This window comes from Protopterus annectens, chromosome 12.part0, assembly GCF_019279795.1.
Source record: "Protopterus annectens isolate FY-2018-M chromosome 12.part0, PAN1.0, whole genome shotgun sequence".
In the NCBI taxonomy this organism is placed as follows: domain Eukaryota; kingdom Metazoa; phylum Chordata; order Ceratodontiformes; family Protopteridae; genus Protopterus; species Protopterus annectens.
Window position 1 is genome coordinate 932,137,808 of NC_056746.1, and position 27,249 is coordinate 932,165,056.

Genomic DNA, 27,249 nt, shown 5'->3' on the forward strand with positions numbered 1-27,249 from the left:
CTTTAAACTAGTTTTACCTTGATATATGCAAGTGACTGTTGTGGTCAGAAATGCATTTTTCAGTCCTTAGGTTCTGCTTATGTGTTCATTTCTGTCGGCAAAATGGTTAATTACCTAAATGTGTAAAAAACCATTCTGAGCCCCATAAACGTTCAATCTTATTTTAGTCTGTTTCAGATTCTGCCTTTCTTCTAACAAATATTTCCGTAGCTGTATTACATTTATAGATGTTGCTGTTTATCTATCACTTGCAGTGAGTGCTATATATTTTGTTCCGAGTACAAGAAACTTGTTTTCTGTTAGTCACTCTCACCCCCCCATCCAGTTCTGGCTTCACCATCCATTGTGATCAAATCTGTTTGCTTATTGGAGATTGTGGTGGCTTGTATTCCTGTCTTGTATTATTTTGCTTGGATTCTAGTGTTAATGCTTAAGAAAAGACAGTTTTCCCCCACCTTTTTCTTTCACAGTATTCCCTTAGTCTTATTACATGTGTAGAGGCCTGTGTTTATCTGTCCATAACTTGCTTTGAGCTCCAGGTTTCCCATTCTGAGTTGAACAGAGCTAGTTCAATGTTTAATTCTCTCACCATCCAGCTCTCATACCCGGCAACTTGTGTCAGTTGTGGGTATGTCTTTAACTTTTTGAGCATTCTAGTGAAATGTGCTAGGGGTAACTATTTGTCTTAGGCTTGTTATTGCAACCCCAGCCCTTATGACATGCTTCTGTTCCAAACTGCATTAAACTTTCGTGCTTGGACCTTCTCACCAGTCTTATTTGGCTCCAGTGTCAGTTGTGGTCTGGCGTCTGTTGGGATTGACCCAGATGAAGTCTTCTGTTCTCCCTGTTTAGACTTTAGTGCCAAAAGCAGATGCTTCTTGGAGCAGCCCTTCCATATTATTCTCATTGAGGTCCTTGACATTGCTCCCCTCTTAAGGTTTGAGCTAAACCTCAAGCTAGGTGTCTAAGCTACCAGTGTCTACATCTTTTGTTCTCATTCAGCTTCAAGTGGCTTTGCTCTGAGGAGGTTTCTCTCTCTCTCTCTGGGTACTTCTTTGTAGTTGTACTGTTGGCACAGAGCCCACTTTGGTACTGGGGCTGTTTTGGCATTGTGCTGGTTGGTGTTAAGGCAAATTATTTGAGTTAAGTTCTTTGGTGGTGGTGGAGTTTTTAGTAGGGGTGGACATTCCTCAGTCCTGACCCTCCTGTGTGTTTTTCCTTTCAGAGTTGACAAGTTTCCTTTCTTCATTGACCCAAGATTTTTAAAAATAACTTTTCTAGGATTTATTTTTCAGTTCTATTTTGTTTGCTTCTACTTTATTGTACATTCTCACAGCCAGCAACTATGCCTTCAATCCTGCCTCAGATGATAGTAAGAACTTTAGTTTTGGCTTGATTTTATTTTAGGAACTTATTGTCAGCCTTCAAACTGAAGTCAGTGGTGGCCTGCCAGCTGAAGTTCATCTAGGGATTGGGCACCCTGGAGGTAGACTGTCAATTCAGGTATGCAGCTGTCACCCAGTTTTGCCTTTTTTCAGTATGAGGGAGTTTGTCATTATTAATGATTACTTGAAACCTTTCCAATTTCCCTTCCTGTTCTTTGTCTGATAACCAGTGCCAGAAATAGACACCCAAAGCTTATACTCCTGAACCCTTGATGACTGAGAAGACTGTGGCTTCAGGCTGTTTGTTCTTCTTACTCCCTTCTGCAGAATGATACATTGAGATGGACTTTTTTAAAGGGATTTCACTTACTGTACATGAATAAATGTGTGTATGTATGTATGTATATATATATATATATATATATATATATATATATATATGTGTGTGTGTGTGTACAAGTGCATATAAAGAGATTGCATACATTTTTCTTAGCCATCTAAGTATTCTAATATATTGGCATTAGCTTTGCTTTTGGGGTTCTACTCAGTTTCTGCAGACTGCCACATAGGGTAGTAACTCCCAAGTTGGACTATGGTGTGATGGCTACTGTTTGTTGAAACAGAGTTAAAGTACATTAAAATGGCTATTATTTAATATTGCAGTCATCTGAAATGCGCACAGTCAACAAAGTTGCAATAAATGCTGAGTAGTTGGGCTGTCTGTGGGCGTCGGTGATTGACTATGCTGTCATTTGCTCAAGTGAGTAGTCAGAGGCCATTGGCATAGTTGGACTTAACCCAAGCAACAAAGTATAAATCAAAACCAATAATAAATTATACTGGCTTTGCTAGATTAGTAGTTTATGTAAATCAGCTTGGGATATGTTGTTTTGGCTACTGTTTATGTGAAACAAAGTTGAACTACATTAATATAGCCATTATGTTTTATCACAGTAAGCCACCTGAGGTGTGCACAGTCCACTGTGGCTATAATTGCTTAGTACAGGATTGTCTGTGGAAGAAAGTAAGTAGCCTTGTATGCATTTGGGGTTGCCATGGAGTTCTTTGTGTAGGTGTCCATTTCATCTAAAACCACACTGTTTATTGCAATCAGACCCCCTAGGTGTGCATAATCAAAGTGGCTAGAGTGAGTATGTACTGTGGATGAAATTTATTGCCCTTGTTGTTTGATCACTGGTAAATAATCATTTACCTATCATAATGCAGCTCTGCCCTGTTCCATTTAGCCCCACCCATTCATTATTTGCCTGTACGCCTCCCTTGCTTTGAAGTCACTGATGATCTGTGGCAAGACAGTAATCAGAAATTAAAAAGCTTAAAAGGTACTGAAGAGTTTCTGGGCATTAAACATCTAGAAGATGTAAGGATAAAAAATAAGTCAAGCTTATCTTCATTGTATGATGGAATTTTTCTTGAATTACTGTGGTGTGGAACACTGTCTTTATTTCTGAAGGTTTATGTTACCCATTTGTTAGAGGCGGGGATGATGTGGTTGTGAAAGAAATGCAAGCCGAGATATAGCCTAGTTCTATGTCTTGAAAAGTGTTAGTCAGTTTGTAAATGGGTTGATTATTATGCTAAGAAACCCTGTAAATAGGTTGATTATTATGCTAAGAAACCCTGCCCATAACAAGATTGTTACAGTGAGATTTGTACTTAATCTTGTAAACAGCAAGATTCAGAAGTATTTTGCTTGCTCGCAGAAATATATTTGTTTATTCTCTGATAATCTGTTTAGTCAAGTTCAGTTAGGGGAGCTCTAGCCGATCCTAGCACTCTGGGTGCAAGGCAGAAAAAGTCATCCAGAATGGGGATCCAACCTATTGCAGGAAACATTCTACACTTTGTGGATCGCCAACTCACCTATAGCATGCCTTTGAGATGTGGGAAGAAACTGGGGAATCCAGAGGAAATTCATGCAGAGAGAGGATATGCAGACTGCAGACAGCACACTTGTGCTTAAAGAATATTAAAACAGATGCTTTTTTACTTTTAAATCTCTTCTAAAATGGTCACATTTGTTTGCTATTTAGCAGCTGATACATCAGCTAAGGAATTATATGAAAGGCAGTCCATTCTTGTGTTTCATGCAGTATGCCTTTGATTTCATAATTGTTTATTATAGTGGATTTCTTAAGATTTTTTTCTAAAGCATCCAAGGTAAAATTATGGATCGTGACAAGGCAGGTGCTATCAATGTCAAAATGCAAAATTATTTACTTGATTTATAAGGTGCTGCATGCATTAGCTTTTGTAAATACATATATATATATATACACACACACACACACACACACACACACACACACACACACACACAGACACACACAGACACACACACACACACTCCACGTAAGGTGCTTTATGCTTTTATTGCGTTGTTTAAATATAACCATTTCAACTCTGTAGGCATAATTCATCACACCCTTCTTGCTTTCAGGGTTACATACTTCTGTTAAGCTAAATAAATTATGTTGTGTGTCTATGGGGGTGTTACTATTGGGCAAATAAATTCAGAGACTTGGTATCCCAAATATATTTTCATACACAGTGCCGTTATGTTAATATCACTGTGTAACCCGTAGCTGAATGCAGTTCCCCTTGCATTACTGATTTCCATGGTTATTTATTTTCTTTAGCACTCTTCCCCATCTCAAGAAATCAGTAGTTGTGAAATACTTTTCTCCTAACTACTATAAGACAGTATTAGAGTGATGCATTTTGTTTCATTTGAAGTTGGGTATGTTTCGCTTGTACACTGAAAGTAGTTGACTGGTTTGATAAACTGATTACTGCATATGTTACATTTGAGTTCTTCATCAGTGATAATTTAATCCTAAACTGCACATGTGACAGTAACCATTTTGTATGTCTTCAAAATGGATATCGGGAAGTTTACACAAAGTTCACTGTTGAGGTGGCTTTCTTAAAATCCATTTTTCAAACGCACAACACTAGTTATGATTGTTGGCCTAGTTGTAATTTTTATATTTTAGCATGCATTTATTGGTCATTTGAATTGGGGGCATTTAAAATTGTATGTGTCAGCAACAATAGATAGATTTTTCATGACTGTGAAGGAGGACGGAATTTTAGTCTGTTTACTGTAGCTACTTCCCCTAACATGCATTGCATAAGTCAAGATATTGTTTGAAAGACATTTGTAGCATTGTATTCGCACACCTCACTTCTACAGATTGCATTTTTTGTAGTTGCTTTGGAGCTGTGGAATGGTTTGTTGCCGAGTTACAAAGCAAGTTATTAGTGCAAGTTATATATTCAAACTAAAGGGGAGCGAAAGTTTTCAGATGCAAAACTTAAAATGTACAATGGCACTGTTTTCTTTCCCCTCTTTCTGAAGTTTGTGTGCCATTTAATGAAGGTGGAGCTCATGCCTCCTTTAACCCTCCCAATCATTTTCAAAACCTGGACAGGAGTGGAAATTAAGGGGGAGGGACAGTGCTGACACTAATAATGTAAGTGTTGAAAAAAAAACGTATATGCAGCAAAAGTTGTTCAGCAGTGTCTCAACTGTAGCTTTTTCCCTTAATTGTGTAGTATGAATGCCTATCAAACCATGATTCTCAGAACCAAGTAGGGGGTACAGGAGTTATTGCCAAATTCTGAAATGTCATCTTTAAGATGGTCCAAATTTGTTTCTTGTTATGCCCTTTTTTTTTTTTTTAAAGTTGAATACCTAAAAATAGTTAAAATGTAGCTACTTGTAACTCTAAGGTTACAGAATGTGATTTCTGGTACACTATTTTTTTAACTATATTATGCTGAATACCATTTTTTGTTTGCAGTGGAGTAATGCTTCGAGGTTCTGGAATCAAATGGGATCTAAGAAAGGTGCAACCCTATGATGTATATGACCAGGTGGAGTTTGACATTCCCATTGGTACCAATGGGGATTGCTATGACCGGTAAGTGTTTTAAATTAAACTGAAAAAATGTGTGTTCAGCTGTTATGAGGTTTTACATCGATTTTTATACTTGCAAATATGTTGACTAAGTGTTTTATTAATGGGAGGGTGTGATAATTTGAAGACTTATTGAAGGTATTCGAATCAATTGGAATACTACTCCACACTCACAAAGGAGCTTAAGATGGCTATATGAAGACAGGTTAGGACTGAAGTGCTGCTTATGGTTAAATGTTGTTGAAAGAAGATTCTTTTAAGGCAGACGGGGAGTGGGGGTGTGTGTCTGCTAATCCTGTAAATTATGTCGATGTTCAGTCGTTGTCCTGATGTGGATTCCAGGTATTGCATTCTGTACATACAGGTATACAGAGTCTCTTCCCTGCATGTATAGGATTAAACCATGTGTTCCCAAAATGCACTTGTGACATTTTTGGTGCTGGCAAAATAATTAGAAAATTACTTTAGATAACAGATGATCACTGCTATAGGCTCACCATTGAGTCTGCTGAATTATTTCTGCATTGTGTCTGCCAGGACTTCTACTAAATGTCTACATGCTTGTATGTGTATGTCAGATAAATGTAAAACTGTGGCTGTTAATAAACCTCAGTAAATTTTGTGAAATTTAATATGGTTTGTAATGCTTTTGTCATGGCTGAAAAGTATCTATGGACTAGCAGCCCACCCAGTAGGTTAAAATAATTGTGTTCATGGCTGTTGTGTATCCTTTAGATGGTTTTCCAACTTAGCGTTGTCATCATTGTTGTAATGTTGCGAAAAAGCTTTACGAGTTCATTATTTTTTGGAAAAACAGGGCACTTCTGCTGAAATTATTTTAAAAAAGTAGCTGAAGGTAAAACAGAAGCTTTTATTTTTTTTCCCATTAGCTGGATGGATACTTTTCTAAACCTCTTTGTGCTCCTATATGAATACGTTTTCTGTTCTCCAGCACTGCTGACTTCCATAGTCCACTAGAGGGCCAAGTAACTGAGACAGAACCACTAATGTTAGTGTGTGTGTGTCTGGACTTTGTCATAGCTTGCAATATCCTATCATTTAAAATGAAGTACAGTATTATATAAAGATTTTCTCTTAAAATGTAATTGTAATAAATGCACAACCCTCAGATGAATGTCAGATTGTATGACAGACATGCTCATTTATACACTTCTTTTTTCTGTTAATAACAGTTATTTCCTTACAGTAAATTGAGTGGTTAATTTCAGTTAAATCCATTTGTTTATTTACAAAATGTTTCTGTATTCATACTAGTTGACTCAAAAGTTTGAAATGTAGTAAAACTTCATATATCCCATGGAATTTTGACATTTCCCAGTTTACACCGCTTGTTTTCTTAACATTAATCTAAAATGTGTTTATTATGCTGGCAATGATTATGCCTGTGTACTACCATAAGACTACGCGTGTAATATTTTAATATGCTGTACACCATGAATTTTGGTACCGATCTTCATTTAACTGAAATATACTTTTTCACAAGGGACATGTTACAGCCACCGTGGGACAAGTTAGCTAAAAGTTTTTTTTTTTTTTTTTTTTTTTTTTTTTTTATTATGAGTAGTAGGGTGTATACATATTTTTCTTTTCAGCAGTGCCTACACTTGGAAGCCTAACAATCTAATTTATTGGAATGCATGTTAAACAACTGTGAACTGATTGATTCACACTACTTTTGGGACTACAAAGTGACAAAACCTCTGCCAGGAGAGCATCTGTCATGGTTAATATGTCCACTTCTGTGGATAGTGTTCCCCAGAATTCCAGCCAAGAAGTTGCATACACGATCTCAAAATCTGGCATTCCTTATTTGTATCCCGTGATACAAATTTTAAATTGATGACCAGCATTAGCTTGTTATCCTGTGCTGCTTACCCAGTTTGCTGCTGCCAGTCAAACGTTTTGAGAATATGCCTGTCTGTATGCGTTGTCATCATGCACCCTACCTTACTGAGCTCGGAAGTAAGTGCATTGGTCCTTGAGGCCCTTAGTAACTCAGTATAAGGCAGTGAATTAATTCATTTGTATGGATGAGTGCTGCTTGCATATGGACATGCTCAGATATTGTTTTGTGTTAAATGTAGCCAAGTTCTGTTTTCTTGGTCAGCCATCTTTGTCTTCGAATGCTGTATAGCTTTTATGTTAACACAAAAGAATGTTCTTGGCTAGTGGTTCTTTTTCTGTAATGAAGCAGATACATGTCTGATGTAAGCAGGCAGCTTGATAATATGTCTGTATAAAAAAAAAAAAAAAAAAATGAACTGAATCATTCTTTGAGGGACTTGGTCAAGATGGAGATGGTTTGACCGCGTCTGTTTTGTGGGCTGTACTCCCCTTTGTAAGGAAGTTTTAAAAATAGTGTTAAATTGTGATGGAGTATGCCCTCAGTTAAAATTTCATTGTTAAAAAGCTGTATACTTTAAGAAATTGTGGGTCTCCTGTCTAAAATGAATGCTGGAGGAAAAAGGCTGTTCATAAGCTACTCTTAGAATCGGTCTGGCCTTCTGAAGAAATTAATAGACCACTTAGTGTACTAGAAAAGCAAAAAAAGAGGGCGAAAACTAGGGACAAGACTGCTGGTTCGGAGAAAATAAGGGCAGAATTTCAAAAACATCGGCTGTATGTTATTGGAGTATGTATAACAGACCATGTTGCACATTAAGATAGTCTCTCTGAAATGAACTCGGACATCTGAGATGTTAGTGATTGAGTACTGTAGAAGTCCAGGCTGAACTCTGTAAGCAAAACTCATGAACCTTTTGAAGATAGGATTTGAAGAAAACTGCTTCCCTGAAAAAAGTGAAAAGAACTATAGCCCATCCCTTGGGTTTCAAAGTGTGCGCATTGAACACTTGCTGGACTCTGATTGCATGGTGGCTGGAATTCCCTCTTGTCACAGCACGGGGCAACCTTTTGTCCTTTCCGAGTGTCAGGCCACTAGTAGTTTAGATGCTTCCTTTCAGGAGTGAGGAGGGAGACTTTAAAGGGCAGACAATTCAAGAAATGTAGTCACCATCTGAGGCCAATATGCACATCAGTGTCTTGGGGATGAGATCAGTCCTCCTAGCATTGCAAGCCTTTCAGTACCTTTTCCCCAAGGGTGTGATCTCAGTTCAAGCAGGCAATATCTTGGTAATTTGGTACATCACCAAGTAGGGAAGAGCTCAATGTTATCCTGTCTGTCGAGAAGACATATGGATGTGGTAATGCATGATTTCCTCTAGGCGTTTTCTGATTGCAGTGCACTTCCTGGAGAATCTAAATTCTGGCACACAGTTTGAGCAAGGACATCCTTCCTTGCAAGTGGTCCTTGTATTTAGAAGTAACAGCTCAGATTTTCTGATGCTAGAGCACTCCCTGTTTTGATCTGCTGTCCACCCAATCCAACACTAAGCGCAGCAGATTTTACACCCTGGTCCTTCCTGAGGGACAGTCACCAAAGGACATTCTTCTGTATGTTTAGCCTCTGACTCCTCTCCTAGTAAAATTTCTTTAGAAAGCAGCCTATTGCAGAGCAGCTGTCATCCTCATTGCTCTTTTCCTGCCTCAACAAGTTAGGTTCCCTTCCTGTGGGTCCTGCCTTCTGCACCTATCTTGGGTGTTCATTCCCATCCAGCGGGGATTCCTCCCCCCATCTTTCATACCCTCAAACTAACCACATGGTTTCTCGAGTTCCCATGATGGCCAAAGATTCCAAGTTGTCTAACAGAGTTATCAATATTTTATCTCCTCAGAAGATCTGTGCTGGCAAATAGAATTGTTTTGCTGTGTGGCCCTTGGCTAAGGGTCTGGACCCCTTTTCAGCCTCTCTGGATGCTATTTTAAACTTCCTTGCTGAGCTTTTTCATTCTGGGTTGAGCTGTTCTACTATCAAAGTTCAGATGGCAGCAATTTCTAATTTCCACATTGGTAGGGATAACATTCCAGTAGCAGTCCTCAAAATTTCAAAGGCCTTTTTGTGGAGTTCATTGTTATATTCTCCAAGCTGAGATCCAGTCCTGCCTTGGGATCTGCCGTTCATGCTGCAGGTTTTGGCCAGTCCACCCTAGGAGTCTTCCACCACCATACCCTGGAAGTTCCTATCTTGGAAGACTCTCTCTTTCTGGTGGTTGTCACTTCTGCAAGACTAGTTTCGGAGCCGCAAGCTTTTATCGCCTGCTCCTCCATATAATTTTTCATAAGGACAGGGTTGCCTTAAGAACAGATCTATCCTTTTTAATGAAGATAGCTTCAGAATCCACTTTGCCTCTGTTTTTCCTGAATTTTAGCACTAAAGGGGAGTATTTGCTGCACTGTCTGGATGTTCATAGAAAGTTGTGTTTTTCTGTTTGGACAGAACCAAAGTTTTTAAGAAGTCAGAGCAACTCTTGTATCTTTTTCCAAGGCCAGACTGAGAAAGCTTGTGTCAAAAATGACCCTATCCAAATGGCTTTCTGATTTACTTTTATGTGTAACTTGAAGGGAAGGTTCTTACCAACTAAGCCTAAAAGTCATTCTTCTAGGGCAGTGGCCACACTTGTACTTCTTTTTCCCCAGAGAGCACCTCCATTGATATTTATTACTGCTGCTGCTACTTGGGCTAGTACTCGTACCTTTGTTTCCGATTACAAACTGGGTGTTCATTCAAGGTCTAGGGCCCTCATTCTGTGAAATGTTCTTAGGGCCACCCCGGAATGTTTTGTGACTGGGAATTGTGTCCCAGGAGTTAAAGCTGGACAGAAGATATCAGATACGAAAGTTATGTACTTAGCATAACAATAGATCTGTGTTGCCTATTTCAGTCGGTTCGACTAACCCTCCCTCCTTTCTTTTCCTTATTGGATAATATGGACCAGGGCACCGGGTGACTAAGCTGTTGAGGTTTTTCCCTTCATATTCTGTCTTAACAGCCTGAAGCTTTTTGCTGTTAAGTTGTGTTTTTGAGACCAGTGCGTGGGTAGACTCAATCTGAAGTAAACAGGTGAGAGGAGAGTATTATGGGTAGAGGAAGCAGAGAGCTGAAGTCTGTTGGACAGACCAGTATTGGATCCAGTAGCCCACAGGTTGAAACGGACAACATGGATCTGTTGTTATGGTACATACATAACTTTTGTTTTTCTTATCCTAAAGGACATCCTATGATTATTGCCTTCCTCTGCCAGACAGGTTGCTAATGCAAATCCCATTCCTTCTGACAAAGATGAGAAGGCAAACAAATTTGAAAAGCAAGTTTATTCTGCAACTTTTAACATTTAGAATTTTAAATTGGAAGGGTCACATGTTAGTTCCCCGCTTCCCCCAATCTTTTGAGAATGTAAAAATATTAAGTTAACCTTCCCTTTCTCAGGTGAAAAAGTCTTTGAATGCCTGTTTTGTATTTGCTTTTCATAAGATTAAACATGCCTTAGTCATCATGTGAAGCTGCTGCTTCTGGGTCGGGCATGAAAAGATTTCATCTTCAGAATCCTCCTGAGGATTTTAAAACTGACATTTTAAGTTGTCCCCGTGGACAAAAGTTCTGTATGGCCCTTCAGTGGCTAAGATGATTAAGAACGTGAGGGTGGGGGTTGATGAACCAATCTTTCAACCTTATTTTCCTTCTACCCCAGCTCCCTTTTTTCAAAGAACAATTAAGAAGCTGTGTCAGTAAACAGGAGTTTAAAAAGTTATGGCAAAGAGACTCCATAAAGAAAGGGAACACTTCTCAGACGAATGGACAGCCAGTAACTCAGAGTGACTGTTTGCCTCTTCAGGCTTCCTCACCCTGGCATTCTCTCCCTTTCTCCATGTCTGCCTCTTCATTTGTGGTACCAGATTGTTTAACATATGGTTGCTGAAACTCATTCAACAGAGGTACACTTGGCCGTGGGAGTCAACTTGTCCCTCCTTCCCAGAGGGAGTTGTCCTTACCCCTTAAACTAAATATCTGTTCCCTTCATTTGTACAACATATGTTATCTCAGGGAGCCTTGTAAATTCTTTTTAATTTTTGCAACTCTAATGTAGCTTTTCTCTTTTAAGGCCTCCCTTTATGTGGATGACCTTTTGGTATATGTGTTTAACCCTGAGGAAAACTGTCTTTCAAGAACTACGAGAGTTTGGAGAATTAGTGGGCTTTAAAATAAATCCATCGGAGATGAAAGCCATGAGAACTGTCCCACAAGCACAGTTAGTTGAGAAGCAATGAGAACTGTGTCCCACAAGCACAGTTAGTTGAGAACTTATCAGTTTTTTTTCACGCATCTGTATTCAGGCTAATTATTTGATGCAATTGAGAGTGAAGCCAACTAATACCTGGTACAGTTTAGGCATATATTGGAAGATAATGTTTTTCAGAAAGTGTTTGCGTCTGTGTTTGTGTTTGGAGATGGTCTGGATTTTAAGCAAAGGAGAGAAGCTGTGTGTGTGTGTGTGTGTGTGTGTGTGTGTGTGTGTGTGTGTGTGTGTGTGTGTGTGTGTGTTGCCTTTTGTTTTATGTATGCAGCACAGGGCGTGGTTATACCCCTGGCAGTTGATTCTTCTCAGATGTTATAGGTTCTTACTAAGCTGATGACCAAGGAGACTATAGAGAAGCTGGAGGGAAGTGTAGAGTGTCTAGGATTAAACAGACTTCCTCCACACATCCCCAGTACTGGAGGGAAGTGTACAGTGTCTAGGATTAAACAGACTTCCTCCACACATCCCCAATACTGAAGGGGAAGTGTACAATGTCTAGGATTAAACAGACTTCCTCCACACATCCCCAACACTGGAGGGAAGTGTAGAGTGTCTAGGATTAAACAGACTTCCTCCACACATCCCCAATACTGGAGGGAAGTGTAGAGTGTCTAGGATTAAACAGACTTCCTCCACACATCCCCAATACTGGAGGGAAGTGTAGAGTGTCTAGGATTAAACAGACTTCCTCCACACATCCCCAGTACTGGAGGGAAGGGTAGAGTGTCTAGGATTAAACAGACTTCCTCCACACATCCCCAGTACTGAAGGGGAAGTGTACAATGTCTAGGATTAAACATACTTCCTCCACACATCCCCAATACTGGAGGGAAGTGTAGAGTGTCTAGGATTAAATAGACTTCCTCCACACATCCCCAGTACTGGAGGGAAGTGTACAGTGTCTAGGATTAAACAGACTTCCTCCACACATCCCCAGTACTGGAGGGAAGTGTGCAATGTCTAGGATTAAACAGACTTCCTCCACACATCCCCAATACTGAAGGGGAAGTGTACAGTGTCTAGGATTAAACAGACTTCCTCCACACATCCCCAACACTGGAGGGAAGTGTACAATGTCTAGGATTAAACAGACTTCCTCCACACATCCCCAGTACTGGAGGGAAGTGTAGAGTGTCTAGGATTAAACAGACTTCTTCCACACATCCACAATACTGGAGGGAAGTGTACAATGTCTAGGATTAAGCAGACTTCCTCCACACATCCCCAATACTGAAGGGGAAGTGTACAATGTCTAGGATTAAACAGACTTCCTCCACACATCCCCAGTACTGGAGGGAAGTGTACAGTGTCTAGGATTAAACAGACTTCCTCCACACATCCCCAGTACTGAAGGGGAAGTTGTACAATGTCTAGGATTAAACAGACTTCCTCCACACATCCCCAACACTGGAGGGAAGTGTACAATGTCTAGGATTAAACAGACTTCCTCCACACATCCCCAGTACTGGAGGGAAGTGTAGAGTGTCTAGGATTAAACAGACTTCCTCCACACATCCCCAGTACTGGAGGGAAGTGTACAATGTCTAGGATTAAACAGACTTCCTCCACACATCCCCAGTACTGGAGGGAAGTGTACAATGTCTAGGATTAAACAGACTTCCTCCACTTATCCCCAGTGAAAACTTGTAATCACCCATCCAGACTGGTTTTAAGAGTTGCTAGGGAAGTACTCTGCTACCCTGTTTAGAAATGGAGATGTGTTTAGTTAGGTATCTGTCATACCATCTGGTGGTGGTGATGTATTGGCATGGGTTTTAGGTCCCTAGAATACGTTGCTTTAGCACTGATTATATTTAAATGAGGGAGTTCAAAAAGTGTTGGTTTGTTCATAGCACAGAAGCTAAGCGGAGAGTGCCCTTCAGAAGTATGTATGACACTGAATAAAGGGATAAAACTTTTTGTCTATCAGAGTAGCCAAAGGTACAGACACTTGACATCTTTTTCGTGAGGAAATGAGGGATGTCAAGTTGGTTTAGTTGCTTAATGACAGGCACTCAAAGGGTTCATTATTCAAAGGGTTCATTATTCTCAATAATGGGCCTAGTAAGGATGAACAAAATGGGGCCATGACAGCTTTGGACCCTGAAGAGGTACTTTGAAAGCCACGAGAATTTGATATCAACATATGTACCCAAGTCCCTGATGACTGTCATATTTAAGTGAAATGTAATCTTAATTGTAAATAGTACCAAGGTGATCTATCCTATATGTTTTGGTGTTGAGGCTAAACTCATGAGTAGTACACTAAGCATTTGTTTGCCTGGGAAATTTTGAATATCAGAGGGGATTTGATAACTGCCCCCAATTTGCAATCAACTAACTTAGTTAGCTGTAGTCCCTTGTTATCAGCTTTTTTATGTCTGAGAAAATGTATACCAAAATGGAGGGAGCTTAAGGTAGAGCCCTGTGCGAACTCCACTGGTGACATATTTTCTGACTAATTCAAATATCCCTGACTTTGAACTGTGTGGTTTCTGTCAGACAGCTCATTACCTATTCAGCAACCTGTGTATGGGCAAATGGTTGAGTTGGAATAGATTTTCAGTAAGCGCAGCATGGGGGATAATTTCAAAGGTATTGGCAAGGGGCAGATATCAGTATGGACTTGTATGCCCTTTGTTCATGGCATTTGTGACCCTTTCTGAGAATTCAGCTAGGTTGAATAAGCATGATCTGGGTTTTACAAAGCTGAACTAGTGTGTATCCAGGTATACAAGGTCACTGATATCAGTATTTTAGTTCATTTTCATATCATAGGTTCATGGATGTTTAGTAGGCTAATGACCACAATGACCTTTTTAAGCCTAGCCATGCATCCCGAATCTCTGACCAGTTCTGGTACTCTTGATAAGTGTAAGAATAGGCCTGTGAGATGAATCATTACAGGTTGTTTGAATATTTATGTGTTCTAATTCAGCATTGGTTCATTCCTTAATTGGAATTTTGAATGTGTTGGTTCTTGGTTTATAGGTTAAATATAAAATAATTGTAATGAAGTTTAGGTCACACATCTGAAGAAGTCTGATTTATATGGACGAAAACACTAAATTTTATTGTAAAGTGTTTATGGTATTTTAACTGCTGTTTTCTAATAAATTACAAGTGGTTCAGCATTCGCTCATTCATTTCTTTTGCCAGTAGCACTTTCGATCATATGTATTGGTCTTTGTGGGAGTGCTACCTGCATTTTTTGGTTTATAAATCATTACAGGTTACCTGATGTTCATTGTGTTACCCTGCTGCAGTCATCACACTTGGGTTATCCTGCCATCAGGTGGTCCCGCAGTTGGCCCGAATTCCAAAGTCTTGGTCTGGCGTTGGTTGCTGCCGCTTTTTCCCTGACGTCAGTGCACCAGGGGTATATGAGACATCCAGCGCCATTTTCTTAAGTCTTTCTTTCCGCACAGTGTCCAAAGCAGAAGCAGTTCGCAAGTGCCAGTCGGCCGACACCTGAGATTTTCGATTTTGAATTTCAGTCCGAAGTCTTCAATAAAGCTAAGTACCCCGTTGGGGAACATTTTCTTGCCTCAATCCGATGTCAGAAAAAGTTAACAATTGCATTTCTTGTGGGAAGCAAATACCTCATAAGGACTTCCATTCCTATTGTATTCCTTGCCTAGGCCCAGACCACGACGTCACAGGTTGTCGGGTTTGTGCTAGGTTTAATAAACGCACTATCAAATGCCATTTTGACTTCGCACGGCATTATTTTGGTAGGAAATTTAATTATATCATGCCTTCGGAGCAGCCAACAACCGCAATTCATAAAAAACGCAAGGATAAGGACAGGCAGCCTAGGAATAAGCCAGACCCCGAGGCCTCAGCTGGGCCTGTCGCAGATTCTCCGGTTTTCAGTGAGGTGCCTACGCAGCCCCTGACGACTGCAGAGCTGGAACCCCAGGCAGCTGCCGACTCCCAAGCAGAGTCTACTAGGCCGATGCAGCCATCTACCGACACCGGAGCAGAATTAGACACCGGTGCAGAGGAAACACCCTTGGTTGCAGAAGGTGTCTTCAGACCAACTACACTCCCCATTAAATCTTATGCTAAGCTTAAAACTCCTTTAAAGTCTAAGAAAACTGTTCATCCATCTACTGGTCAAGGCCCCATGCCTAAGAAACAGATGCTTAAGATGGCTGAAGATTTAATTACCCTCATCAGGGGTTCCCATCCCCCTCCTGATAAAAGACCAAGACGAGGAGGATTATGCATCCTCTGACCAGTTTTCTCTCTCCTCAGACTCTTCTGAGGAACTGGATTACACTTTTCCACCTTATGAGGATTCTGATGCTGAAGACTCTACTTCCTCAGCATCTCCCCCTGAAGACTACTCCTTCGGGGGAAACATTACATACCATGAGGGAACATTTCCACTGGGAAGGCCAGGATTACTCTGATTCTAAGAAAAGGCTCCGAGAGTTCCATTTATTACCCCAGCACAGACCTCTTGCTATCCCTCCTGTTTTAGATATTGTGGATGATGTCTACTTGAAGTCTAGTCTAAATCCAGACTCTCTACCTCCTGCTCCAGCCAAACCAGACAGATACTACAGAGTACCTGACTCACACAAATTCCTTTATAAAAGCCCCATAGCTGACTCAGAAACCATATCCCAGGGTCCTAAGGGAGCAAAAGCTTCTATGGCTAAAAATCCTGTGCCCTCTGAAAGAGATTCCAGAGCCCTAGATAGATGGGGAAAGAAAATATACACCTCTGCAGCTCTGGCTATGAGAGCATTAAATTGTCAGTTTCACATGTTGAAATATCAGCAATTCCTAATGTCTCAATTAAAACAAAAAATGAGCACACATTCAGAACAGCCTGAGTTCAAGGAAATGCAGGAGCTGTTGCATGCAGCTGAACAGGTGGGCAAGCATACTTTACAATGCGGATTTGATTCATTGGAAGCATCCTGTAGAGCAGCTGTTACTAGCTCTGTCATTCGTAGACATGCTTGGTTAAAAGAGCAAACCCTCCCTGACCATGTTAAAGCAAAATTATTAGATGCACCTTTACAACAAGATGTATTATTTGGTGTCAAAGCAGAAGAGGTTTTAAAGAAAATGGAGGATAAGGCTAAATCTATGCAAACGGTCAAGGATTTCTTGCAGGTATAACCCCCTCGCTTCAGCAGAAATTGGCCAACAAAAAATTGGTCCTTTCCAGCTTCAGACAGATCACAGAGGGGCAAATACAGATGCCCTAGGGGCAGAGGTCAGTCACAGGGCCCTTACAAACCTCGCCAATGGGGTTCTGCTACCCAGAAAGGAGGAGAAGACAGGCCCCAAGCTAGCAGAAGGCAGACACAATGACTCTGTCCTCAAACTACCAAGCAAATCTCTCCTGGCAACACCCTTGGGAGGAAAACTGGCATTTTTTGCAGACAGCTGGCACATTATCACAAAAGACAAATGGGTTCTAAACATTGTCTCTCAAGGATACAGATTCCACTTTCATACCTTACCAAGGATCAAAGGAATGCCAAACCTGCCACCAAATCAATGGGCAGAGGCACAAAAACAAATTACAGCCCTCATGAACATGAGCCATTCAACAGGTACCTACACAGGAGCAAGGACAAGGATTTTACTCAAGACTCTTCCTAGTTCCAAGAAAGGACAAAGCATGGAGACCCATTCTTGATCTTTCAATTCTGAATACCTACCTGCAAGTGCTAAAATTCAGGATGCTAACACTACAGCAGCTTCTTCCCATGCTGGGCAAGAATGCTTGGCTAGTCACTTTGGACCTCAAGGAGGCATACCTGCATGTCCCTGTCAGACAAAATTGCAGAAGATACCTCCGCTTCATTGCAGGTTCAACGCATTATCAATTCTCTGCACTGCCCTTTGGCTTATCTACTGTGCCCAGGGTCTTCACAAAATGCCTGGCACCAGTAATTGCATACTGCAGACAAAGAGGAATTCAAATATACCCATACCTAGACGACTGCCTTATTCAAGCAGAAAGCAAGGACATTCTTTTACAGCATCTGGCATTTGTCAAACACCTTCTAAGTTGCCTAGGGTACACAGTAAATGAAAAGAAATCAAAACTAGTGCCCTCACAAAACATATTCCTGGGTGCCAGCTTGAATACAACGGCCCAGATGGCTTATCTCACGCCAGACAAACAACGACAGCTATTTCAGTATTTCAAAATAATGGCAACAAAGACCCAACTCCCTGCAAGAAAAATTCTGCAGGCCTTGGGATTCATGGCCTCTTGCATACTACTAATACCATTTGCAAAACTGGATATGAGGAAATTACAATGGTACCTGAAAAGTGTATGGACTCGCCACAGCTTGGAAACAATGATTCCACTCATTCCCTGCCTTCAACAGGTGTTTCTATGGTGGGCACAGGCATGTCACCTCAACAAGGGTCAGCCTTTCACCTTACCCACAGCCAGGCAAACTATGACAACGGATGCATCGGACTATGCTTGGGGAGCACACATGGCAGGACAGTGTATTCAGGGCAAATGGACTACAGATCAGAGACACCTGCATATCAATCAAAAAGAAATGCTAGCAGTGCAGAATGCCCTAACAACTTTCAAGGACCTTCTACACCCAGGACAACTACTAAGGACAGACAACACCACAGTTATGTGGTACATAAACAAGCAAGGGGGCACACATTCCTACCCTCTGTGCAGGCAAGCAATGACCTTGTGGAACACTGCACTGTCTTACCAGGTTCAATTACAAGCACAATTCCTGCCAGTAAAGAAAAACACATTGGCAGACGACTTAAGCAGAAACATCATGGATCCACACGAATGGAAACTAGAGCCACAAGTATTTGCAATGATAGCTCAAAAATGGGGACGCCCAGACATAGATCTGTTTGCAAGCCCCCACAACCACCAGCTTCAAAAATTTTGCACAAGGACCTTCCATCCACTGGCTTGGAAAGTGGACGCCCTCTCATTCAGTTGGAAAACATTAACAGTGTATGCCTTCCCTCCACTGCCTCTTCTAGCAAAGGTACTGCTGAAAGTCAGATTAGAGAGGCCACAAATGATTCTCATTGCACCAGACTGGCCACGCCAACACTGGTATCCAATTTTAAGGAACATGGCCCAGGGCCCACCATGGATTTTGCCACAAATTCCTCACCTGCTCACCCAGCGAGACAATCTGATTCTGCACAGCCAGCTCAAGACTTTCAACCTGGCTGCATGGCAAATTACCTAAACAACCAGCCAACACCTTTATCCAAAGCTGTTATGGGTGTCATTCTGGAGGCCAGGAGGCCCAGCACCAGAAAAGCCTATTCAGACAAATGGAAAAGATTTTGCGCCTGGAACCAGGCTAAAGGCCTAAATCCCCTGGAGCCCAACATTCCTCAGATTCTACAATATTTAACTGAGATTTTACACAAAGGACTTTCCTTTTCATCTATTAAGATCCATGCCTCAGCAATTTCAGCTCATTACAGCACGGATCCTCCTTTATTTTCACATCCACTCCTAAGACAGTACCTCAGAGGGGCTAAGAACTTAAGACCACCAAGGAGAGCTCCAACACCTACTTGGGATCTCAACTTTGTCCTGGAAAAGCTTACACTGCCACCCTTTGAACCAGCTTTTTCAACTGACTTAAAATTTCTTTCATGGAAAACTGCCCTACTACTAGCAATAACCTCAGCTAGAAGAGTCTCAGAGCTACAGGCACTAATGGCAGTGGAGCCTTTCCTCATTTTTCATCAAGACAGAGTTTCTCTACGAGCTAATCCTTACTTTATGCCAAAGGTGGTATCCAGTGTGGCCTTAAACCAAACTATTCACTTGCCCACCTTCTTCCCAAATCCCCAGAACAAAGGAGAAAGACTCCTGCACTCTCTGGACATTCACAGGCAATTACGTTACTACTTGGATAAAACTAAGGCTTTCAGAAAAACTGACCAGCTCTTTGTAGCCTATGCTACAGGATCACAAGGAAAAGCCATCTCAAAACAGACCATTTCTAAATGGATAGGACATTGCATACGTTTCTGCTACACCTGTCATGGGAAACCAGTACCTGCTAACATTAGGTCCCACTCCACCAGGGCTACAGCTACATCAGCAGCCTTTCTCAGGGGAGTGCCAACCAAGGATATTCTGGAAGCTGCTACTTGGAGTTCAGTGCACACCTTCACCAAACACTATCACTTACCTCTTTAAGACAAGAGCTGGTTTTGCCACTGCAGTTTTGCAGGGCCTACTAGCTTTTTTTAACCCTGTTTGACTCCACCTCCCCTCCTTAGGTTTGGGATTCAACCCAAGTGTAATGACTGCAGCAGGGTAACATGATGAACATAGTACAGTTTTGTACCTACCATGAATGTAGATGTTCGAGTGTTCACCCTGCTGCAGTCCAGGTTACCCTCCCCCCATCCCCTCTGAACTAGCTGAACTTATCTCTACCACTTTATCCTATTCTACCTCTGTGGTGTATTTGCTTGTACCTAAGGGTTTTGTTTTATTTTTATATATAGCCATATGTGTGTGTATATATATATTTTGCCTACCTTTTGGGGGCACCTGACATCTGGGGCAAGAAAAACTGAAGAAAATGGCATCTGATGCCTCTTGTATACCCCTGGCACACTGATGTCAGGGAAGAAGCGACCGCAACCGATGCCAGACCGAGACTTTGGAATTCGGGCCGACTGCGGGACCACCTGACGGCTGGATAACCCAAGTGTGATGACTGCAGCAGGGTGAACACTCGAACATCTACATTTATGGTAGGTACAAAACTGTACTTTTAGAGACATTGGTGCTAAACCAGGGATGAATTTTCCGTTTTCCCATCCAGTAGTCCAAGTTGCACTTTGTTTTAGGGAGGAACTCTGCTTCACATGGATGGGGGGAGCCTGTTCCATACACAGGGTAGTCTCTGGGATACATTGTCTCCAGCCGGTCCTATTTATATCGCAGGTGAGGTTTAATTATTTAGAACAGGTAATTCTGGTACTGTTTGTTTTGTGGATATGCAGGAGATCAATCCGAGAGGTTTCTGTTAATGCCCTGTATGCCAGGCATAGATCTCCCCTCAAAAGCTTTAAGGAGACAGAATACAGGGATAGGGCCTTGAGGCATAGGACGTACTATTTGCACCCTGTATTCCTGCATAGGACGTACTATTTGCACCCTGTATTCTTTTAGTGAGGAATCCATGTGGACGTTTATTGTTAGGTATTCCTGGTTAGGTACATACCAAAGGGGACATTGTACTCAATGATTTTTCTGATGAATGCCAAATACAGTGGAACAGTGACTTCCTTAGACTTGGATGCCATACCTTTGTTTATAAGTTGCGCAACATAGGATGATTTCCTCACCACTGTAGACACATGATTATCAAAGGCTAGATTACTATATGTGTGTGTCCTGAAGTCCCTGACTACTGGGTCATCTCTAAGGGGTGTGTTGTCAATATGATAGTTACCAGGGGTGCATGACTCTGCAAAGGATACTAATATGCATTTCTTGGCATTTAATTTTAGTCCATGGCTCTGACACCAGTTGTTTGTGTCAGCCCCTCCTGGAGAACATTTGTGTCAGTGTGAGATTCAATGACTGCTTCTAATTTGCAGTCATCTGCAAATTTAATCAGCCAGAGACCACTGACATTGGCCTTGACTTCTGAGCAGTAAATGCCAAAAAGGAGCAGTCCAAGGGCTCAGCTTGTGACTGGCATCTTTGTAAAGATGGACTCTCCAATCCTAACTTTCTGGTTCCTGTCTGTGAGCCAGTTGTCTGTCTACTGGTTGATATATGGGTTTGTATCGTACCACTTGAGTTTGTCAACAATGTCCAAGTTGGGGGTATTGTGTTAAATGCCTTGGCCAGGTCAAGGTAGGCAGTGTGAACAATTTTGCCCTCATCCATTGCTTTGGTGATCTTCTCAAAGAAGTCCACCTGGTTGAGTAGGCATGATCTGCCTTTGACTAAACCAAACTGGTTTACTATTTCTCTGTTGATCGTCTCCATGATAATTCATTCCATGGCTTTTACATACAAGACTAGTGAGACTTATGGGTCTGTAGTTTCCAGGATCTGTAGATGGCCCACATTTGTGTAGAGGGGAGGCTACTGTTAAATAGTAATTCCAGAGGCCCTGATAGGTCATGTTTCATGCTATTTAGAAAGGCATCCAGGGATATTGTCTGGGTCCGTTGATGCAGTGTCCTTGGTCTAAGAGCATTAAGGACCTGTTTCCTACTGATAGTATTTCTGAGGTTAGGTTGAGGGCGAGAGAGGCATAAGCTCAGAGCTGAATTTATCAGCCAGGAGGTTTGCTATATCTTCTGGCTCAGTATAGGTGGTTCCATTTACAGTGAGCTCTGCGCACAATTGTGTATTGCCTTTGAGGTTGTGGACATAGCTAAAGAATGGTTTGCGGTTGTCCTTGGTGTGGGAGGCCAAACTTGCCTTAAATCGGCTTTTGTAGACTTTATTTGTCCTCTGAGTTGTTTTAGTTCGAGAGTGCATTTATCCTGCTGGGTGCTGCACCTCCTAAGTTTTGCCATTTTTTTCTTCCTCCTGTTATACATCCGATTGATTTTGTGATTCCACCAGGGTGGCTTTTTTTAGTTTTAACATGCTTGTACGGAGTTTCTGTGAACAGTTCCGTAGAAGTGGAAGTGTTCTCATGGTTTATGGGGGCTTGACATTTTGCCAGGTTCTCACTTAATAGCAGGAGGTTCGCCTTAGAATAGTTTCTGAATATTCCAGGTTTAGCAGCGGTCCAGGTTTTATTTTTCCATCAAAGGAGACCATTTTGTGTTCTGACTTTACCAGAGAAGGCATTACAGTAGGGGGTATGCAGCAGCCTCCCATATTAGCAAGGACCAGATCCAGTATGGTTGCACCCCTGGTTGGTGTACTGACTATCTTGTCCAGGGAGTTTGTGTTTACAAAATCCAGGAATCTCTGTTTATGTATGTTTGGTGTCGTATAGGATTCCCAGTTAATAGTGGGGTAATTAAAGTCACCCAAGAATATGGTATTGGGTTGGATGGTTAGTGTTTCTAATAAGTTTAAATACATGATATGGGTTTCCTGGGTCATAGAGGGGGACCTATAGCTTACAAGGAAGTGATACTGGATTTTACCTATGGTGATTTGAACATGGAGCAGCTCAAGTGCATTGTCCAGTTTGACCAGCTTTGAAATATATTTATTTTTGATATAAATAGAGACACCTCCACCTTTAGTTTCTGCCTGTGACGTAGCTGGCCTAAATGTGTGGAAGGCACTATAACCTTGCACTGTTATTGTGCTCTTCGCAGCTTTAAACCACATCTCCGTGACTGCACAGATGTCCGCATTCTATAGAGTAAAGAGAGCTTCTAGGGAGTGGAGGTTTTTATTTAGACTCCTAGCAATGAGCAGTAATACCTTTAGATTTTCTTGGTTTTGATTTGCTATGTCAGAAGTACTTTGTTTGGCATTGCCTAAAAAAAGGCACTATGAGGGAAGATAATGTTCATAGGTCAGTACTAGGCTATAGGCCCAAGGGCCTACATAAGCCTGGTCAACAAGGTTCCCTGGCTAACGCCACCCAAGAAAGTTATTTTCCTGTGCCACTGTCGAGCAGAGACACAGAAATGGTCCCCGGGGTGCATTTCCTATTTCCCATCCACTCATCAAGATTTTTCTTGAAGAGTGCTAATGAAGAACTTTGCTTGAAATGTATGGGTAGCCTGTACCCAGAGTATAGGAAGTCTCTGGGACAGGAATCTATCCCTCCAGCATGTCCTGTTTTTTGTGGTGACAAGGTTTAGGTCCCTAGAGCGTGTAGCTCGGAGGGATTGGGATTACTTTAGGTGTAGCATGTCCAACAGCTCTGGGTTTGACATAGCTTTATATGTTAGGCAGCGATCACCTTGGAGTAGGCGATATGCTACGGAGTAAAGATTGAGTTTTTTGAGACTGTCAGTGTAGGGCATTTGTTTGAGGCCAGTAATCCTCTTTGTGAGGTACTTCTGTGGCCTTTCCAGCTGCTGCAGATGTCTTGTGAGGTACATTCCAAAAGGGGCATTGTACTCTATTGTTTTAACTAATATTCGAAACCCTAGAGGGGAGAGGTGCAGATCATCCCTGACAAAGTAGCATGGCATGTTGACCATCTCCTTCCATGCTGACAAGTATTGTACCCCCTTAGAATGACACCAGAAGCTAAACCAATTACTAAAATCAATCATCTTTTGTTCATATTGTGGCATCATCCTTGGAGAAGGTAAAATGCTGCTTGGTGCTAGGCTAATACCAGCCTGAGACACCCATTCCAAGAGCTCTATGATGTCTCGTCATATAGTCTAGGGAGGTACATCTCCGGTTATTATCCTTGTGAATAATACTATTGAGAATAATGGACCTGGGCAAGAGCACCACATGTGACATTCCCCATACCTCTGAGACTTAACCAGTGGTTGAGTTGATGAATGGGATTTGCTCAGTGGCACTTAATGGTTCTTCAGGAGACATTCAGGGATATTGTCAGCATCCATGGGGGTAGTATTTTTAGTTTTGGAAAATGCCAAAAGGACTTGGTCCAAATTGACTTGCAGTAAGTGAGGTAGGGGAGGGGAGAGGAACAGGACAGATGGTTAATGGATGAAGTGAAGTTGGAATAGAAACTGTCCAGAAGTATATTAACAACGACTTTGGGGTCAGAGGAGATACCATTTGGGATCATGTTCAGTACAGAAATATTGTTTACTTCTAAGCTTCCTAATATAACTGTAGAAGGCATTGTTGGCTTTTGAATTGGGTACAACCCTAACTTCATAGATGGACTTTCATTTCCTAATAAGTCTGTAAAACATGCTTACTAATTTAAATCCCTTTTATAGTGATGAAGTGAGCATGTTTTAGTGGTGTTCAGAAGCTTTTCAGTATTACAAGGGTTTGTTGATGTGGTAGTTCCACCATATTGGTTTAGCTTTAAACTTTCCATTTTGCTTAAACCAGATTAGTATGGTGTCTCAGTGAATCTGTCCAAGAGGAGGTATAATTCAGAGGTGTAGATATCAGCCTTGATTACAAAGTTTTCTGGAAAGCTGTGCTATTTGCGATTGTCAGATCGTTAAATAGTAAATGAATGGTTTTGGAGTAATCCTGAATGTAGAGGCATTATTAGGTGAGGAACAGAGCAGGTTTTCATACAAGTCATCACAGTGAGATGGTCAGGTTTGACTAGGGATAGACTAACAAGTGGGGTGGTGCATTTGGTAGAAATATTTGAGGACAAGGTCTTTCGTTGTCTGCTGTTTTCCACAGAATCCATTCTGGAACACAGGTTGTTGTATTTTGGACAAGTGTTTATATTCTGTGTCAGCTGTTTACTATGTGTTGAGATTTTTTTTTTTCTGAGGTGCCCATTTTTAGCCTGGAAGTTGCCTACCTGTTGCTGTGACTAATACAGCCGACTTTGTCTTACACATAGTACTACAGACCATATTTAATTCATAATGCACTATCATACAGTTACGTGACTGTTCTCCATGGAGTAAAAATTAGAGTTGTACTTTTGTGATGGTATTTCTTTCTCTGCGTGTAAAAAGTATGATTTGCTGCTTTTGTATTTACTGCCACCACTCAGCATCTTGTACTCTGCTTTTTCCTGTATAAGTGAGAGATGTTTTTCCTCCACAGCTACCTCATTCGAGTGGAGGAGATGAGGCAGTCTTTGAGAATCATTCTACAGTGTCTAAACAAGATGCCTGAAGGTGAAATCAAAGTAGATGATGCAAAGATTGCACCCCCAAAGAGAGCAGAAATGAAGGTATGTGTGAATATACATAAAAAGGTGTGAAGCGAGAACAAAAGGGAGGTGAACACAAAATGTAGTCTGTGGTCAGGTTATATAACACAACTTGTACTAGAGGGAACTTTAGTGTGTAGGGACTCTAGGAGAGATCGAAGGAGTGGGTCAGTGAAACTGAGTAGAAACTTGTCCAGACTGTGAATGGAGAGAGGGGAAAAGAAGTAGAGGCAAGCCATAAGAGGAACTGTAAATTAAATGAGGCCACTTAAAATGCATAAGGGGAGAATGGCCGTAAGAGTTTTGGGGATCAGAGGGATGAGATGGGCTGAGTCTGGCATGAACTAGTTAGCCATATTGGAGGCATGAAACAAAAAATGCTTTGAAACAAAAGGACAGGAACTGGAAACCATCTAGAATTGCATGGTGTACGAGAAAGAAAAAGAACTTAACCCAGAGTGTGGAAATAGGGCGGAGTGCTTTGTGAGTGGATGACCTAGTCTGTGCTAAGTGTTGGATTTTACTGTTGAGGTAGGTTTCATATCTGTAAATTATTTGTTGATCTGAATTGCAGTGCTTTACAAAATCAATGTTTTATAGGCTAAGTAGCTTCTTTGTTCTGTGTTCTTTGTTTGGGTACCATTTCTGGTGTATTAAATTGTTTGTATGCTTTGCTTTTTGCTTTTGCAGTCTTCAATGGAATCCTTAATTCACCATTTCAAACTGTATACTGAGGGTTACCAAGTCCCTCCTGGGGCCACCTACACTGCTGTGGAAGCTCCTAAGGCAAGTGTTTCAGAGACCATCTTCATTCTGTTACAGGTTGCTTTATCACTTTTTGTTCTTCTCTTCAAAGGTCTTAAACAATAAAGTGCTGTTTCTCTTTTTAGGAACCAGGTAAGTTCTGCAAATGCTGGAGACTGAAAATAAAGCATTGGTCTGAAAAGAAGGCTTCTCCTCAAATGGAGGGAAGTTACTACTTGTACCTGTAGCCTGAGTTAGAAGTTTCCAGAACATGTTGCACTAGTTAAAAGACTTGATATAATCATGGAAATGTAGTTCACAAAAACTGATATGGCAGTCATTTTAGAATAGTCTGTAAGCTATTAAAAATGAAATTTTATCTAAAAAAGAGCTTACTCCACAAGAGAAAGAATTGTCAAGACAGTCATCGCTGGGCAGGTTTAGAAAGGAAAAAGTACTGTGTATATCACCATAGGATAACTAGGCACGTTAGCACACTGCTAAACAAATGTCATTTCCTGACCTCCATACCAAGGGACAGAAAGAGAATGAATGAATATATGGAACAAAAGGATATTGTTGACTGGCAGTTTAAGTATTCCTACTGAAATACTTTTACTTAGGCATACATAAGAGCAGAGCCATCTGTTGATGCCAAATGTGGAGTACCTCAAACAGTTAGTGTTTGTACTCCATTCCAGAGGGTTTAGCCATCTGGAGAAATGTAAACGCCATATAGATATGGTTCGCAGTGTATGCTGTTTTTAGACTCGAGCCATTCAGTCATCGTACTGAATTTTAGGCATGAATTAAGTATTTTCCAATATCAGCATTATGGTGTAAGCTGGAAGGAATGATGGAGGGGACAGTTTGGAAGATTCAGAAATGACATTGCAAAATCAGTGTGTGTGTGTGTGTGTGTGTGTGTGTGTGTGTGTGTGTGTGTTTATGAAAGGCAGATTGTACCTTTGAAAGGGAAAAACGTGTGCAGGGTCCCTGGAAAATTGCATAAAAATTAAGACTAGTGTGTTCAGAAATATGACCCTCAAAAAGAGCAAATGTCAGCCAAAGCAAAAAGAGGCAATGCAAGCACTCAGAAGTTCAGTGGGCTGTTCTGATAAAAGACTAGTCAAAGTCTTAAGAGGGTTAAAACATTAATTATATTGGTCCA

At 41.2% G+C, this 27,249-nt stretch overlaps 1 protein-coding gene across 1 annotated transcript in view; it reads left to right on the plus strand.

Annotated features, from left to right (window-relative positions):
* Nucleotides 1-27,249, plus strand: part of NDUFS2 (NADH:ubiquinone oxidoreductase core subunit S2) — a 488,454-nt gene that overhangs the window by 170,097 nt on the left and 291,108 nt on the right. The window contains exons 9-11 of the mRNA XM_044089959.1: nucleotides 5,213-5,332; nucleotides 25,226-25,355; nucleotides 26,025-26,120. Of these exons, the coding sequence (XP_043945894.1) occupies nucleotides 5,213-5,332; nucleotides 25,226-25,355; nucleotides 26,025-26,120 (346 nt within the window). The remainder of the gene's footprint in view (nucleotides 1-5,212; nucleotides 5,333-25,225; nucleotides 25,356-26,024; nucleotides 26,121-27,249) is intronic.